This window comes from Alosa pseudoharengus, unplaced genomic scaffold, assembly GCF_046254945.1.
Source record: "Alosa pseudoharengus isolate Yale_2024_CS ecotype anadromous, Long Island Sound unplaced genomic scaffold, YU_APseudo_1.1 YU_APseudo_1.1_scf_14, whole genome shotgun sequence".
In the NCBI taxonomy this organism is placed as follows: Eukaryota; Metazoa; Chordata; class Actinopteri; order Clupeiformes; family Clupeidae; genus Alosa; species Alosa pseudoharengus.
In genome coordinates, this window is record NW_027468609.1 from 8,787,242 (window position 1) to 8,805,122 (window position 17,881).

The window sequence follows — 17,881 nt, forward strand, 5'->3', positions numbered from 1 at the left end:
TGTGCAGCTGTACTCTTAGCATGGCCAATTACAGTATCGCACGCGGCCCAGAGAAGACCAAGCATATCACATGCCATAATATTTAAGTAAGTACAAGTATAAGTATATATACTCTTTTGATCCCGTGAGGGAAATTCGGTCTCTGCATTTATTCCAATCCGTGAATTGGTGAAACACACTCAGCACACAGTGTACACACAGTGAGGTGAAGCACACACTAATCCCGGCGCAGTGAGCTGCCTGCAACAACAGCGGCGCTCGGGGAGCAGTGAGGGGTTAGGTGCCTTGCTCAAGGGCACTTCAGCCATGCCTACTGGTCAGGGTTCAAACCGGCAACCCTCCGGTTACAAGTCCGAAGCGCTAACCAGTAGGCCACGGCTGTCCCAAATTACAGACTTATGTCGGAAATAATGTTTTAAATTAGGTGTACACTTCAGCCAGCAGAAATAAACAAAGAAAACTATTCAATTCAGTTCAGTTTTATTTATATTATGCTAAACTAATCTGAATAGTTTCCTGGCGCTTCACAGAGCCCACAGTCTGAACCCCAAAACAGCATCGTATCACCAGCAGTGGTGGGGCTTTTTGCTCGTGCTCTTGGCCATGTTGGAGGAGCTGCCTGTACTGTAGCTCCCTAGAGGAACCCCCCATGCCCTCTGCTTGTTTACTTACTCCTCCAACTCGCTCCTCTCCTCTCGCTGACATCTCTCTCTTTCCCTGCTGCCTGGGCCCAAGGAGAGTGTCCGACGTGAGCGTGACGTTGAGCTGGAGTGAGTGGCCGCTGCAGCTGGTAGCCCCGTGTTTTGACAGGTGCACAGCGGGGCCTACCTATCTCTGTCAGGAGCAGCACACTAAAAGCTACAGGGCAAACTCAGCCACCTTCACCTGTTCATGTAACTCCTGTGTCTAACAACTCTTTAATTATCAGCTTTGGGAACTAGGGCAGAACACCTACATTTTTGTCTCGTTTGTTGCAGCTGGCTCTTGAAGTGTTTAAGATTTGCAATGCACACTTCTTTGTGATACAGTATCGAGGCTTAACTCTTGCAGAATATCGGTATATTGAGACGTCAACATACACCTCAACCAGGCCCAACATCCCTACAGATGACAGCCCTACAGATGACTGGCTAAATTGCCTATTTGCTGTGCCTCCTAAATGTCAAACCATTTAACCACTCAGTCAATGTTCATTATGCGCATTCATAAATGGGTATCGCATAGCCTAGCAGAAAAAAAACACACATACCAGACCTGGCAGTACCTGTTCACCCAGTGAAGATGGCATTTATTTCATTAGCCAAACTAATAACCATTCACACACACATACACACACACACACACACACACACACGCACACACATACACACACACATGCACACACACATGCATATATTTGCATATAAACACAGTGAGTGTCAAAGCAGTTTAATTAAAATGGACTCAGATGTATGACACACACACACATGAGGAGCGGTCAGAAGGCGTGCAGGCTCACCCCTACATGACACGCATAGCTCAAACGAAAGCACACACCGGACTGGATGGGTAAATGATGTGTGCAGTATCCCGCATTCACCGGCTCACCTCTAATTAGGTTTTTTACTGTGTTATTATCGAGTGTCTTTGATATGAGTCAGCCATTTCTCCATGTGAAACACTGGCCTTATTCAATTGAAGAGCCCCAGAGCAGGCATTGTCCAGACAGAGATATAGATTTCCACCCACGACGCCTACCCCCGAGCACAGATCCGGGTGTTGCTAATCCTGGATAAAAATATAAGCGCTTATTTAAGTCTGTAGACGGGTGTTAGATAATGTTACATTGATTTTAGCTCTGACTGTGCTGAACTGCTTGCCTTGAGGTGAACACAGAGCTGCCCTGTGGATTTAGACTGGTTTCTGGACATGATGCCTAGATTTCTTGTAAACCCTTGACCTATGATTGTGATCTTTGACCTCTATGCAGGGAGGAGGATGAGTATTCGGAGTTGCGCTCGGAACTCAGCCACAGCCAGCAGGAAGCCAACGAGGACCCCGACCAGGAGCAGGCGTCCATCTCACTGCCTGAGAACCAGTCCACGCTAGTCACCGCTGACATGGGTGAGCTCTCCACACCTATTCTAGGCCCATGTCCCACATCACAAGCTCCAATACTGTGAAAGGAAATGTTTTTTTTGTTTTTTCCGTTTGTCCGTATGAACTACAAGGGCATTTGGAGAGCGCAGGCAGCCGCCAAGGTCAATTGCCATATCACACAATGGTGGTGAAGTGAAAATAAATTGGTGAATGTATCCCATAATTAGATCCGCTTCAAAATGTAATGGGATATTCCTTGTCCAATCCTCCACCTTGCAGCCGAGATTTATGAAAAGGTAGGTTTCGCGCAATCTTGCACACAGGCAAACAGACAAACAAACAAGCTGCACCAAAAATGATTATCTCCTTGGTGGAGGTAATTAGTCTTGTCACAGAATCCTGAATGTCACCTTAGCCTCCTTCTCAAATGTTTGCGAATGCGCCCAGTTCTGAAACCCTACTGCTGCTGCTGCAGAGCCACTCCATCTGCTGTTGTGTTCCTTTGGATGGCATTTGCGCTTTGAAGTGTTTTCTGTGTGTGTGTGTACAGTGTGTGTGTGTGTGTGTGTGTGTGTGTGTGTGTGTGTGTGTGTGTGTGTGTGTGTGTGTGTGTGTGTCTGTGTGTGAGTGTCTCACAGAGGGGAATGATGCATGGTGGCCATCATAAAGCCAGAGCAGTGGTTAAATGCTATCCAGAAGACAATTTACACGATTCGACCTGCGCTCTGTCGAACTCTAATGATAGACCACGTGTGTTTGAGAGCGGTGTCTGAATGTATGCCTGATGCTTGTGTGAGATTTTATGTCTGTATGTGTGTGTGTGTGTGTGTGTGTGTGTGTGTGTGTGTGTGTGTGCGCTTTGCATTCATCCATGGAGTTGCTCAATGGAAAATTGATTTGGTTTTTGTTTTCCTCACGACTGCCCCTCACCCCCCCTCACGCTATTTATACAGGTGCCGTCTTAGCCGCTCGGAGAGAGACGGAGAGAGAGAGAGAGAGTAGGAGAAGAGCTCCGCGATCTCTTTTCAAACCAAAAGATCTCTTTTCAAACCAAAAGAGGCTTATCGCTCCACTGTTCATCATCGGCGTCCTCTAGAGAGCCAGGGCCAGGCAGAGAGAGAGCCAGGGAGAGAGAGAGGGAGAGAGAGAGGGAGGGAGAGAGAGAGGGAGGGAGAGAGAGAGGGAGGGCAGAGAGAGAAAACCTTTTTCAATCACACGTAACTCTTTTGTCTCACCCGCGCAATCGAGCGCTCTATCCCTCCGAAGCGAAGTGCTACAAAAGGGGTAGCAGTCGGAAGCGAACATTGTTGCACACCCCCCCCCCCCCCAGCCCTTTGTGCACCAATCAGCAGATCAGGCCCCATGGTCATAATTGCAGTTGCATTGTGGGCAAAACACAGTTTTATTTGTCCCAGGCAGTTGAAACAATTGTCAATTGTCAGTCGACTCGCCTGCACAGATGTGCCTCCGTTAATTTGCATTTTAATTCAAAGTGCGGAGAATAATGGTCCTGGCTCTCTTTCTCCCCCTTTTTTCGGGTTTTGGTCGGAAATCAAAATCAGCTGTCGCGTTGGCTTTGGCAGAATTGTGGGACCAGATGCTATCAGCGAGAGCAAGCGTTTTTGGGTCTGGAAGGCGGCACGCGCCTGAGAGATCGTTATCTGATGAAAAGAGTTTACGCCAGCATCTCCTTCTGGGCACCAGGTTTATAACTTCATGCTCCTGTTACAAGTATGCATCTCAGTTAGTACAGTACATCACATTTGGCCCATTACTATAGACAGATACAAAGCCCTTTGGTAACAGGAAACTATCCATAATAGAGACTTTGTGTTGGGGAGTGTTTTTGGCTTTGACAAATGGCCTGTGTCCCTCCTCACACACCTGCATAGTAGACATTTTTCCGTGTTTTAGTTGGTGGTGTTTTTCTGTTTACAAATAACTTTATGCGTCTCTGGGCCCTAATTTAAATAACAGGCAAAGTGCAAAGTCTGTCAAAGTGTCTCACACCTGAACTATAATAGGTATCGTGTGGCACGTGGGAGCATTGACCAGACTCATGTTTACATGTAGAGCCTTGCCCATGGTGTTCAATGAACAAGTTGATTTTGCCCAGCGATTAGATTAGCTTTCGTTAGACTTTAGACGTTGTACTTTGCCTGTCACTGAAATGAGAAGCTCCTGTGTTAATGCTCCGTCCTCATCCCTCCCTCAGACGCGTGCAGTGACCTGAACTCGGAGCTGCAGCGGGTGCTGCTGGGGCTGGAGAGCGTGGTGTGCGGCCGCAAGAAGAGCACCTGCAGCTTGTCCGTGGCCGAGGTGGACCGCCACATCGAGCAGCTGACCACCGCCAGTGAGCACTGCGACCTGGCCATCAAGGTGAACCGCCACTCTCTCTCTCTCTCTCTCTCTCTCTCTCTCTCTCTCTCTGTGTGTCCATGGGACAGGTGGGGTGCACTGGGTGTCCATCTGGATGAGAAGAGGACACTTTGACGCATATGTGTCGTCGGGCTGATACACGAACCTACAGAGAGGTTTTAGGATGAGGAGAGTCTCTCCAGTAAGAGACAATCAGCGCAGACATGTTTTGTGTCGTTGAACGTTGAGCGGCTTTGAGCTCAAGAAGACACCAAATCACACAGGACAGGGATGGAGAGGTGTGTGTGGGCTGTGATGGCCATTCCCCAGAGGAGAGATAAGCAGAGAGAGAGAGAGCACACACACACACACACACACACACACACACACACACACACACACACACACACACACACACACACACACGCGCGCGCGCGCCTCCTCTTAACTCTTGTAATTGTCTCATATTGGCTGAATGATGGGGAAAAAAGAGCTTTTCCTTCTCAGAATGAGATTAGTAAGACCTCTGCCCCCCCCTGTTCTCCTTCTGTCCATCTCCTCAGTTATTTAATTGGCTTTCGGGGATCAATATGGAGGTAATATCTCAGCCAGCCAACAAAACGTCTGACTCACCTATCGAGACACAAGTCACCAACCCTTTCATATTAGTGACTCATTAATTAAACCGTTGAAAGAAAACAGTCATTCATTTGCAATACCCTGTTACGCTTCCACTTAAGCCACCCACTTCTCTGTGATAGACTCCATTTAACACATCAAGAGTGATCCAAAGTGGGAATGCGTTGAGGATGGACTCCATTTAACACATCAAGAGTGATCCAAAGTGGGAATGCGTTGAGGATGGACCCAGCTCACGCCCCTCTGTCCCGCTGCCACGTCTTTCTGATGTCGCCCTGTCTTTCAGGGACGGCTCAGGGACAGGGGTCTGTAATTGCTTTTTGCGAGCGCCAAAGCGCTGTGCTGTTCCTCTGGGGTGTTGGGGAAGGGGGGGAGCTGAAACAGCCCCCCCCCCCGCATCTGAAATCGGGCCGGCTTTGTTAGCGGCATCATCTGTCCGCCGGGCGGCTAATCCTAATCCCATTAGCCTCCGAGATGAGGGTACCGGCCGGGCTGCCCACCCTCACCGTCCGAGAGAGAGAACGAGAAAATGAGAGAGAGCGAGAGAGACGTCCCTAAGGTCAAATGCAGCGGGAGGCCCCCAGTAAGGAAAATGCGGAGCTGTCTATTTTTAAACCATTTTGCCTGATTGAAATACATGCAGATGGGGAAAATTGCAGTCAAACCCAGACATCGATGTGTGTTACATTTCAGTCTATGCTCCTATATTGAAAAAAACATTTTAGATCATTCAACATCAGACAGCCGTGGGTCTTAAACAGTTGTGTCCATCATTAAAGCGGCCAGCAGTGAGACCTCGTGCGGCGGTCTGTGTCCCGGCTGAGCAATCGGAAGGCGCTCCAGCGGCCCAGAGGTGTCGTTCCCGGTGCTGATGGAGCCGCCCGATTGAGATGCCGCCTGCGATGCCAGACCCATTCAGCCCAGCCAGATAATCATCGCTTCAATTAGAGGGCAATGGGCTCAGAGAGAGGGGGGGGAGAGGGAGAGAGAGAGAGAGAGAGAGAGGGAGGGAGGGAGGGGGGGAGAGAGAGAAAGAGAGGGAGAGAGAGAGGGAGGGAGGGGGAGAAAAAGAGGGAGGGAGGGGGGAGAGAGAGAAAGAGAGGGAGAGAGAGAGAGGGAGGGAGAGTGGGATGGAGAGAGAGAGGGAGGGAGGGAGAGAGAGAGGGAGAGCTGCCCGACGGGGAGTCAGTGAAGGGCTTTGGGGAGCCACTCTACTCTCAGGCTCTCTACTGATGGAGAGCAGACAGAGATGGATGTGGAAAAAAGAGAGAGATGTGGATGGAGTGGGGGAGAGAGAGAGAGATGAGGAGATGGGGGAGAAAGAGAGAAAGATATAAGGAGATAGGAGGAGAGAAAGAGAGAGAGAGTCAGAGAAAATTAACTGCTATGGAGATCACGATGAGGGAGAAAAACATTAGGGAGTTTTAGTGCGTGCTGAGAGAGACAGAAGAGAGAGGACAAGAGAGAGAGAGAGAGTGTGTGTGTGTGTGTGTGCTGAGACTTAATAGATATGGAAAGTGTGCTGAGAGCGAGACAGGGAACGGGAGGAGAAGAGAGAGAGGGAGGGAGATAGAGATGAGTGGATGGGGTGAGGGTGTAGCAGGTGGTAGTGTTGAAACAGCAGAGAGGGAGGGAGAGAGAGAGAGAGAGAGAGAGAGAGGGAGGGAGATAGAGATGAGTGGATGGGGTGAGGGTGTAGCAGGTGGTAGTGTTGAAACAGCAGAGAGGCCCCGAGCGGTGGCAGCATGGCTCTCCTCAGGGTTCCCGTCAGGAGAGACAGGCCTGACAAGAAGCCCAGAGACACAGCCAAGCTTTCCATGCACACACACACACACACACACACACACACACACACACACACACACACACACACACACACACTCATCCACATACGCGAGCACACTAGAGAACTGTGTGAGAGGTTAACTTGAATCCAGAGATGAAAAAAAAAAAACAGATGTTGTCGCCCAAAGCTAACAGCAGATATCTGACCAAGTTACACAGAAATGTTATAAAATGCTCTGTGTGGATTCACTAATTGTATATACTGCACACGTATGTGTGTATTTGTATACATTTGTGTGTGTGTGTATGTCAGAGAGAGAGAGTACATCAGTTTGTTCTGGCTGTGTATTGGCTTTACTTTTTTAGTGTATAGTAAAGTGTACAGGACTCTTGAAGTTGTTTTTATAATCTGTGTATAGAATTGTGTTTGGGTGTGTTATGTGGACTGTATAATGTATTGTGTGTTCTGTGTGTGTGTGTGTGTGTGTGTGTGTGTGTGTGTGTGTGTGTGTGTGTGTGTGTGTGTGTGTGTGTGTGTATGTGCACGCAGACGGTGGAGGAGATTGAGGGCGCGCTGGGCCGGGACTTCTACCCGAGCCTGTCGGAGGAGCGGGCGCGCTGGGAGAAGGAGCTGGCCGGCCTGCGGGAGGAGAACGAGAGCCTGACCACCATGCTCTGCAGCAAGGAGGAGGAGCTCAACCGCACCAAGGCCACCATGAGCGCCATCCGCGAGGAGCGCGACCGCCTGCGCCGACGGGTGAGTCTGACCTCAGTGACCTCACGCCACCCCCCGACCCCTGACCTCCAATGCTGGGATTGCCAATGATCTTTTGACCCCCAAGGTTGGCAGTATTATGGGGGGAAAACACAACTGATGCTTTTATAAGTGCTGCAAGGCCAGGGGTGAGCAAACTCATTCCCAATAACAATGCTTGTCATTGATGCCGCTATATAAATAGAATCCAAAATAGAAGTGAAATTGAATCAGCAAATATTGAGCATCTGATACACTTAATGAGTTGACTGAGGCTAGAGATCGGTTGATAAAATTAGGGCCATCACATGTGCTTCTGTCTGGTTGAAAGGAGAATTTGTAACCCCCACTTTAGCCCCCTTTTGGATGGGAATGCCCCTTCTGAAGAGTAAGCACATTTAGCTCCGTGCTGTGGAGCTTAGTCACAGCTTTGTGAATCGGGGCTTTTCAGTGGAATAGCATTTGCAGGAAAAATAAAATACACACACTGCTGCCACTGGAATGTGCCAAGCCACACCATACGCACTGGGCTCAGTTTGTACTTAACAACCTGCCAAGAGGTTTAATATTAGCTCGAGGAGTCGGGTCATAAAAATGACGTCTTTAATCGTGTTAACAGGCTCAGGGGTCCTGTTCTTTATCACACGCTCCAACCTTCGTTCTGGTGTTGGCCCCAGCCCTGGACATCACCACCGCAAGTCTGCGCAGAGCCGTAACTCAATCTACTGTGACAACGCCCGTCCACTCTCGAGCACGACTCCACGCCAGGGGCCTCCTGTTGTGATTGGCTCGAGGCAGGAATGAGGTTTTGGGTTGTGTTTCTCCGAACGGCGACTACTTGCGGAGAAAGACTCTGGTTTGTGGGCGCCGTGCCCCGTCACTCCGAAAGAGGGGCCTGCCGGGCGACGCCTCTCTGTTGTGGGCCGCGTGTGTGTGTGTGTGTGTGTGTGTGTGCGCGAGAGCAGCCTGTAGCGCGGAGAGACGCTAAACCCTCCGCAAGCCTGAAGCGCGGAGAGACGCTAAACCCTCCGCAAGCCAAGATCCAATCAAAGCAACCGCCACCAGCAGCCCCGGCTTGTAATTTGGAGCCGAGGACACGGCGGGTTCAAAGGCCAGGGTTCCGAGAGCTCAAATATATCCATGGCCTCCCCGTGCACCAGGCCAAGCCAGCAGCGGACGGATACACATACGACTCGGAATTAAGACGGATTTAGTTAAGCCTGCTATGAAAAAAAGCTGGACAGTGGCAATGATATGTTGCAGACCAGGGAGTTAGAGAGCGGGAAGGCCTGCTTTCCAGATCGTGTTTCCGGAAGTGGAATTCCATCATTGTCGGGAGTGTAGGGGGGGGGGGGGGTTAAAAAAAAAAGGAAGGCGAGCTCAGCCAAAAGCTCGGAGCCGATCGATCGGCCCACCACTTCTAGTCGCCTAATCAAATCAATTGTCCTGCAGAGGCCTGCAGACTTTCTCAGAGGTGGAACACAATTAGAGTGCAGCAGCGCTCACAGGGAGGGGGGGGGGGCATGGAGGACAGGGGGGGTGCAGGGGGAGCAGGGGGCAGTAGACTGATGGCTGCTGGAGCATCCTCAACCCCCCCCCCCCCCACACACCACCCCACCCCACCCCAGACACACGCCCTCACCCCCCCCCCCCCCACCCCACCCTCCGAGAGGGATGACAGGGGAAGAGATGGCGGACGCGGCAGAAAAGGGATGGAGAGAAGAGAAGAAGAAAAAGAATGGCCCCGGCTGGAACGCAGCACCTGTTTCCCATAATCCCCTGGGCTAATGAAATCTGTCCGGCGGCAGACTAACTGGACAAATGCGCGGCGTTACTTAAAGGGGCGGGAGGGGGGCAGGCCGCTGTCCTCAGAGACTAGGGCCCCTCGCTAGTGCTCGCCCTAATTGAAATGGATTCTCGTCTCCTCTTTCCATCCTTTGCTCTCTCTCTCTCTCTTTCTCTCTCTCTCGTTCCCTCTCTTCTTCCATCTCTGAGACATTTTCACTCACCCGCTCTCTCTCTCTTTCTCTCTCTCACTCACAATCTTTCTCTTATCCTGCCCTCCATCTCTCCCTCCCTATCTATCTCACTTTCGTTGACTCTCCCTCTTTTTCGGCTTTTCAATCATTCAGTCCATCTCTCCCTCTCTTCCTTTCTCTCTCTCTCTATCTCCCTCTCTCTCCGTCGTGTGTGTGTGTGTGTGTGTGTGTGTGTGTGTGTGGCCAGATGCCCTGATAGTAGCCGCATTCCTCTTTGTCCTTTGCTGAAGGAGAGGCAGCAGGAAAGAAGGGACTCATCCTTCCTCATAAACTCATTTAACGCGTGCGTGAACCGGCTGCATATGTAGGAACAGGCTGCCGCTGCTCTCTTCACAGGCCCAGAAATGTGTCTCCCTCCCTGGACTCGTAAGAGCCTGACCTTGGTCTCTACCAGAATCCTGGAGCCACGGCCCTCTAGTCGTTCCCTCCTGTTTTTATTAACACCTTTTATTAATGCAATTGGTAGAGAATAGCCCCTCTCTATTGAGATGGGAGAGGGACGTTTAATGCACCCGTGTTACTGCTGGCTTGAGTGTGTGTATGTGCATGTGCGTGTGCGTGTGTGTGTGTGTGTGTGTGTGTGTCAGTTGTGTGTCAGTTTTCTCTTTGAAATGCAGGAAATTACAGGAGTGCATAAATTGCATAATTACTGGTTAGCATTGGCTGCCTGTCACTCAAACCTACCATTTTCTCTCCATTGCAGTACAGTACGTGGTTTTGTTTTGTAGAGAGGCATTTGTGTATGCGTGTACATGTAATAGGTGGGAGACAGAGTGGTAGGCTGTGTGTTGTTGTGTGTGTGTGTGTGTGTGTGTGTGTGTGTGTGCATTGGCTTCTGGAGCAGTGTTTTGGTGGCAAAGTGGTAGTCCTTTCTATGTCCTTTGGCAGCCGCCAGCCCGTTGGCATGAGCACCTGCTTTTGCCCCCCTCCAGCAAATAGCAAACAGCCAGAGCTTTGCCAGAACTGCCCCCCCTACTCTCTCTCTTGTTCTCTCTTTTTCTCTCTGTCTCTTTCTCTCTCTCTGTCTCTGTCTCTGGCGCTCCACTCGTCTCGCTTACAGCTCTTTTCTCTTCCTTTATCTCTCTTCCGCACCTCTCCACCCCTCTGGCTCTCTCTCCACTCTCTCTTTCTCTCTCTCCACTCTTTCTCTCCACTTTCTCTTTCTCTCTCTCTCCACTCTCTCTTTCTCTCTCTCCACTCTCTCTTTCTCTCTCTCCACTCTCTCTTTCTCTCTCTCTCTCCTCTCTCTCTCTCTCTCTCTCCACTCTCTCTTTCTCTCTCTCCACTCTTTCTCTCCACTTTCTCTTTCTCTCTCTCTCTCTCTTTCTCTCTCTCTCCACTCTCCCACTTTCTCTCTCTCCACTCTCTCTTTCTCTCTCTCTCCACTCTCTCTTTCTCTCTCTCTCTCCTCTCTCTCTCTCTCTCTCTCCACTCTCTCTTTCTCTCTCTCCACTCTCTCTTTCTCTCTCTCTCTCTCTCTCTCTCTCTCCACTCTCTCTCTCCACTCTCTCTCTCTCTCTCTCTCTCTCTCTCTCTCTCTCTCCCTCTCTCTCTCTCTCTCTCTCTATGCTCAGGAGAGCTCAGTAGGTAGAGCTGCTTCAGAGGTCATCCCCTCAGTCCAGTCTGTATATCATTACAGACCGTCCAAACCCCTCTGTCTCTTTGTTGTGTCTTTGTCTGTGTGTCTGTGTGTGTGTGTGTGTGTGTGTGTCTGTGTGTGTGTGTGTGTGTGTTTGTGTATGTGCAGCATGTAGCATTTGAACGTGCTGGAGTGTGAATCCCATGAAGCTCATGTGTGTAACTCTTTCTTGACCTCTTTCAGTGTCTCTCTGCTCTCTCTCTTGCTTTGTGATTCTGTGTGTGTTGTTCACACATTGTGCTCTTGAACTCACCTTGTTCGGTGTGTGTGTGTGTGTGTGTGTCTGTGTGTGGATTCACACTCCAGCACCTGGCACTACCCTCTCATCTGCTACCTTTGAGATTTCACACGTTGACCCCCACAGCCCCCCCCAACACACACGCACACACACGCACACACACACACACACGCGCACACACACACACACACACATACACACGCTATCCCTCATACTGCTACATACATACATACACACACATACACACAACACCAATTTACTAACTGCTAGCCTGCTATGTGTGTGTGTGTGTGTGTGTGTGTGTGTGTGTGTGTGTGTGTTCTTGTGCTCTGTGAGTGACCCCTGTGTTGGCTCTGAACACAACAGAGGCAGTGGTGGCCTAAGGCGTCTGCATCAGAGAGACCATTAAACCCACTGCTTCAGTGCGGCCCAGTTTGCCTTCCCAGCGGCCCAGCACTTTAAACAGGACCAGCGCGCCAGTGAAGCGAAAGATGTGTAGCGTACTCTCCACTCTGCCCAGGGCCTACAGAACCTCTCTGAATCTTTAGAGAGAGAAAGAAAGAGAGAGAGAGTGAGTGTGTGTGTATGTGTGTGTGAGATTGTGTGTGTGTGTGTGTGTGTGTGTGTGTGTGTGTGTGTGTGTGTGTGTGTGTGTGTGTGTGTGTGTGTGTGTGTGTGTGTGTGTGTGTGTGTGTGTGTGTGTGTGTGTGTGTGTGTGTGTGTGTGTGTGTGTGTGTGTGTGTGTGTGTGTGTGTGTGAGAGAGAGAGGGGGGAATGCATGGGGAAACACACCGTTTTGGCCTGCACACCGTCTCTCTGAGCCATGTGCTGTAAGTCCATAAAGCAGCCGTCCCAGCAGGGGGTGGAAAGGCTGTCCAGACATGTTGTCAGGGATAATGGTGCTGATTGCAGCGGGCTTGTCCAACGCCCAATCTTTGTCTTCACACACACACACACAGAAAGATGACAAGAAGCACAAGCAAGGAGTTCAGCATACATGGATACATAATACTGAGTTGTTCTTGTACCCGTACCCATACACACACACACACACACAGACGCATGCACTACATTGCTACTTGACTTCATATTTCTGTGCTGGGGAATGTGTTAGCCCCTGTTAGGGCTGTGGGCTGAGTGTGTGCAGCGGTACAGCCAAGCCAGACAAGCTCCTACAAGTCCCTTTGAAGTCCTCTCTTTCTCTTTCTCTTTTTCTCTCTCTGTTCCTCTCTCTCTCTCTCTCTCTCTCTCTCTCTATCTCTTCACTCCGTTGTTTGGTTCTGCACCAGTGCAGTGGGACTGAAAGCACAAAAACTACTGGTGGGAGTGGGGATGGAAAGTAAAACGTGTGTGTGTGTGTGTGTGTGTGTGTGTGTGTGTGGTTCCGTGTGCATGTGCTTGTGTGTGTGTTTATGCGTGTGTAGACGGTTGTGTGTGTGTGTGCAGAATGGAGATCAGTCTAAAGCAGGCGTGTGGGGCTCTTGTGCCTGCTCTCCCTCAGCTCTTTGATGCTTATTTTAGAGCAGGAGCAGAAGCATAGGGACCATGCTTCAATCAGCCTCTCTCTGCCACACACACACACACACACACACACACACACACCCTCTCTCTCTCTCTCTCTCACTCTCACCATTCATACTTTGTTCTGGCCAAATGGAATTCAGTCAGAGGAAGCCCCTATGTGCTTTAATTGAATAAGAGCAAGTTGAACAAAGCAAGTAGAATTCCCGTGTTGGCATTCCCTTCACTGTATTCCCACATCCCTGACTGTGCCCGTGTCCTTGGAGATGGGAACGTTTAGAGCAGCTGGTACATCAGAAGGAAAGGGGCTTAGATTGTGTGTGTGTGTGTGTGTGTGTGTGTGTGTGTGTGTCCTCTGTCTCTCCTTGTGGTGACATCACTGGGAGTTCAAATGAAGGTTGCTCTGAGTGTGTGTGATGGAGTGAGACAGCTCAGGGTGTGTGTGTGTGTGTGTGTGTGTGTGTGTGTGTGTGTGTGTGTCTGGGCCAGCTGACCTGGCTCGGCTATGTTGTTTCAGTACACCTGAGGAAAGGTTTTTGAAAGGGAGTTTGATATGCATTTCTGCTTTTGTGTGTGTGTGTGTGTGTGTGTGTGTGTGTGTGTGTGTATGTGTTTATTTGCATGTGTCTTTTTATGTGTGCATTGTATGTGTATCTCACTATATATTTGTAAATGTGTGTGTGTAAGCATGCATAGTGGGTTGAGCTGGTCCAGGGTTGATTTATGTTCTGTTTGTTTTCATCGGATGGACAGTTTTAATGGCCAGTTGGAGGTGATTGACTGGCCAGGCAGTGCAGTTTCACTGGTTGATTGAGTGTTCAAAGAATCATTGCGTTGATCGCCTGCTCATTTTGCTGGCCAGGTCCATTTGGATATGGCTGATTAATGTGTAGGTTTTAGTCTCTTAACATATTGATTCACTGATGTGTTTGCTAATTTAATGATTGATTAATGCTGACCGATCATGGATTATTCATTGAACTGAGGACCAGCTAAAGATTTGAAGTGCTGTGTGTGTGTGTGTGTGTGTGTGTGTGTGTGTGTATGTATGTGTGTGTGTGTTTGTTTGGTTCATGAGTTAAAAAGGCAGCTTAGGAGTAATTCTTTGTACACATACTGTATGTATATGGGTTTGCGTGTTCAGCGTTGATGATATGTTCATGTCATTAACATATGTGTGTGTGTGTGTGTGTGTGTGTTCAGGTGCGTGAGCTGCAGACGCGCCTCCAGAGTGCTCAGCCCAGCGGCCCCTCCAGCCCCGGACGCCTTACACCGGCCAACCGGCCCATCAACCCCAGCACCGGAGAACTCAGCACCAGCAGCAGCAGCAACGACATCCCCGTTGCCAAGGTAACACACACACACACACACACACACACACACACACACACACACTACTGAAACATCACACATTAGTACCCATTGTGTGATTTTTTTTTTTAGTGCCACAAAAAATGAAAGAATGAAAACTATTGAGGGCTGTTAGTACAGTATTAAAGCATTAACCCAATAAACTATTGAGGGCTGTTAGTACAGTATTAAAGCATTAACCCAATAAACTATTGAGGGCTGTTAGTACAGTATTAAAGCATTAACCCAATAAACTAATGAGGGCTGTTAGTACAGTATTAAAGCATTAACCCAATAAACTAATGAGGGCTGTTAGTACAGTATTAAACCATTAACCCAATAAACTATTGAGGGCTGTTAGTACAGTATTAAACCATTAACCCAATAAACTATTGAGGGCTGTTAGTACAGTATTAAAGCATTAACCCAATAAACTATTGAGGGCTGTTAGTACAGTATTAAAGCATTAACCCAATAAACTATTGAGGGCTGTTAGTACAGTATTAAACCATTAACCCAATAAACTATTGAGGGCTGTTAGTACAGTATTAAACCATTAACCCAATAAACTATTGAGGGCTGTTAGTACAGTATTAAAGCATTAACCCAATAAACTAATGAGGGCTGTTAGTACAGTATTAAACCATTAACCCAATAAACTATTGAGGGCTGTTAGTACAGTATTAAACCATTAACCCAATAAACTATTGAGGGCTGTTAGTACAGTATTAAAGCATTAACCCAATAAACTATTGAGGGCTGTTAGTACAGTATTAAAGCATTAACCCAATAAACTATTGAGGGCTGTTAGTACAGTATTAAAGCATTAACTCAATAAGCTTGATGAATAGGCTAAATTGAGCACTGCAGATTGCTGTGGTTAAATGAGTGTGTGTGTGTGTAAGTGTGTGCAGAGACTCCAGTGTAAATTCTACATACAGTATGCACATCGCATGGCCTATGCAATAGTAGTGTATTGGTACAATAGAAACAAGCACATGGCTTGTTGGAGGTCAGGAAGACACAACACAGAACTCGGCCATGGGTGTGTTTCTTGTTCACAGTCCATTTAGCCACCAAACACGGGCCTAGTGCAGGACAGACAGCGGTCACTTTGGGTCTGTGAGAATGAGGATTCAGTTTGCTGCCCATATGTCTGAATATTGAGTGGCCCTTACACTGCCCTTCATTTGGCAGCAGCAGAGATGGAATAACATTTAATTTCAGATGAGTTCAGCCAGGGTCCATCCACTACAGCTGTAATGAAATGATGTGCGGCTTGAAACAGTGGGAACATAATGTTATTGAATTATTGAAAAGTAATAAGTTCATTCAGATTAATGTAGTTTTGTCCCCTCTTATGGCCGACGCACATTATAGCCTGCTTCTGTTATGGAAAAATCATTATTTCGGGTCAAATCTGGCCACATTTATTTGAACGCTGCCCTTAAACTTTTCATGACTATTTCAACACAAATGCGTTATATATTCTTGCCAACAGCTGCTTGCTTATATTCCATTCCCCTCACAGGTACGTGTGTGTGTGTGTGTGTGTGTGTGTGTGTGTGTGTGTGTGTGTGTGTGTGTGTGTGTGTGTGTGTGTGTGTGTGTGTGTGTGTGTGTGTGTGTGTGTGTGTGTGTGTGTGTGTGTGTGTGTGTGTGTGTGTGTGTGTGACAGATGTCCGGTGACTCTTTTCCCTTTTTCCACCTGTTTATTCTTTCATTGGTCTCTTTCCCCACCAGGTGGCTGAGAGAGTAAAGCTGTCTAAAACACGCTCTGAGTCCTCCTCCACCGAGAGACCCGTCCTGGGCTCGGAAATCAGCAGCATTGGGGTGAGACAGACAGAGAGAGTGTGTGTGTGTGTGTGTGAGAGGTGCAGAGCACTGCAGAGTGAAATCTAGATGCACAGCGAGAGTACGAGCCTGGGAGCTGTGATTGAGGGAGGAGGAAAAGAAAGAGCAAATGAAAGAAGAGACAGAAGGATGGAGGGAGAGAAAGAGAGGGAGCGGGAGCGTGTGTCTGTTGTGCTCCCGGAGGCTGGAGGGGGGATATTAATAGGCTCCGTGTGGCCCCACAGACGGGGGGTTAGCCGCAGCACTGGCCTGTCACTCGCTGAGCCCTGAGCTGCTCTTGGCTCAGCTCCAGAGGACCCGTCCCCACCCCTCTCACCAGTACCGCCCTCTTTCTCTCTCTCTCTTTCCTTCTCTCTCTCTTTCCTTCTCTCTCTCTTTCTCTCTCTCTCTTTCTCTCCCTCTCTTTCTCTCTCTCTCTTTCCTTCTCTCTCTCTTTCTCTCCCTCTTTCTCTCTCTCTCTCCCTATCCCTCTCTTTCTCTTTCCTCTCCTCTCTCACTCTTTCTTTCTCTCTTGCTCACTCTCTTTTTTTACCTCATACACACAGAAGGTGACGTCACCTAAGGCCACACACACACACACACACACACACACACACACTCACACACTCACACACCCACACACGCGTGCACACGTTGTCTCACACATACAGACAGGCTCAGAGGGAGGCGAGACACACACACCGTCGGCTCTCCACCTTCAGGTGTCATCGACGTGAACGTTTCCTTTTCTCTCCTCTTCCTCCTCCTCCTCTTTTCTTCCCTCCATCTCTCCGTCTCCTTCCTCGTGTCTCTCGTTCCCTTGTTGTAAAGGTGAGGCCGTCTGCCATAGCGACGGGAAAATCAATCCTAATGATTCCGGCTCCCCCTTTTACCGGAAGCTTCCAAATCCTCATCTCAATCCCTCCTGCCAAGCAGAACGAGACGGGCAGTGGCATAGATCACTAACGGAGACACTGAGAGGGAGGGACGGACAGAGTAGACAGACACACACACACAGAGAGAGAGAGAGAGAGAGAGAGAGAGAGAGAGAGAGAGAGAGAGAGAGAGAGAGAGAGAGAGAGAGAGAGAGAGAGAGAGAGAGAGAGAGAGAGAGAGAGAGAGAGAGAGAGAGAGAGAGAGAGAGAGAGAGAGAGAGAGAGAGAGAGAGAGAGAGAGAGAGAGAGAGAGAGAGAGAGAGAGAGAGAGAGAGAGAGAGAGAGAGAGAGAGAGAGAGAGAGAGAGAGAGAGAGAGAGAGAGAGAGAGAGAGAGAGAGAGAGAGAGAGAGAGAGAGAGAGAGAGAGAGAGAGAGAGAGAGAGAGAGAGAGAGACGAGGCAGACTCCACAGAGACCTGACAGAGACGGCTTATGTAAAAAGACTGCCAAGTAATGGCCATTCTGTGAGCATGCAGCTCTGTGTGTTTGTGCATGAGTGCATGTTTATTTGTGTGTGTATGTTTGTGTGTGTGCATGAGTGCTTGGTTATTTGTGTGTGTATTTGTGTGTGTGTGTGTGTGTGTTTGTTTGTGTGTGTGAGGGTGTTCTTGTTTGAAAAGGTATCAGTCTCACTTCACTTTCCCTGCACACACTGCATGTATTCATTTCTGTTCACTTCCCCATGTTGTTCAAACTCAGTGCTCAAGGTTAG

General features: G+C 48.9%; 1 protein-coding gene across 1 annotated transcript in view; it reads left to right on the top strand.

Moving 5' to 3' along the window:
• The window catches only part of mcc (MCC regulator of WNT signaling pathway), a 60,922-nt gene extending 43,721 nt beyond the window's left edge, over positions 1–17,201 (top strand). Inside the window, exons 6-11 of the mRNA XM_076284960.1 lie at positions 1,970–2,103; positions 4,295–4,458; positions 7,412–7,618; positions 14,256–14,402; positions 16,146–16,235; positions 17,067–17,201. Coding sequence (XP_076141075.1) covers positions 1,970–2,103; positions 4,295–4,458; positions 7,412–7,618; positions 14,256–14,402; positions 16,146–16,235; positions 17,067–17,201 — 877 coding nt within the window. The remainder of the gene's footprint in view (positions 1–1,969; positions 2,104–4,294; positions 4,459–7,411; positions 7,619–14,255; positions 14,403–16,145; positions 16,236–17,066) is intronic.
• The last annotated feature ends 680 nt before the right edge of the window (positions 17,202–17,881 follow it).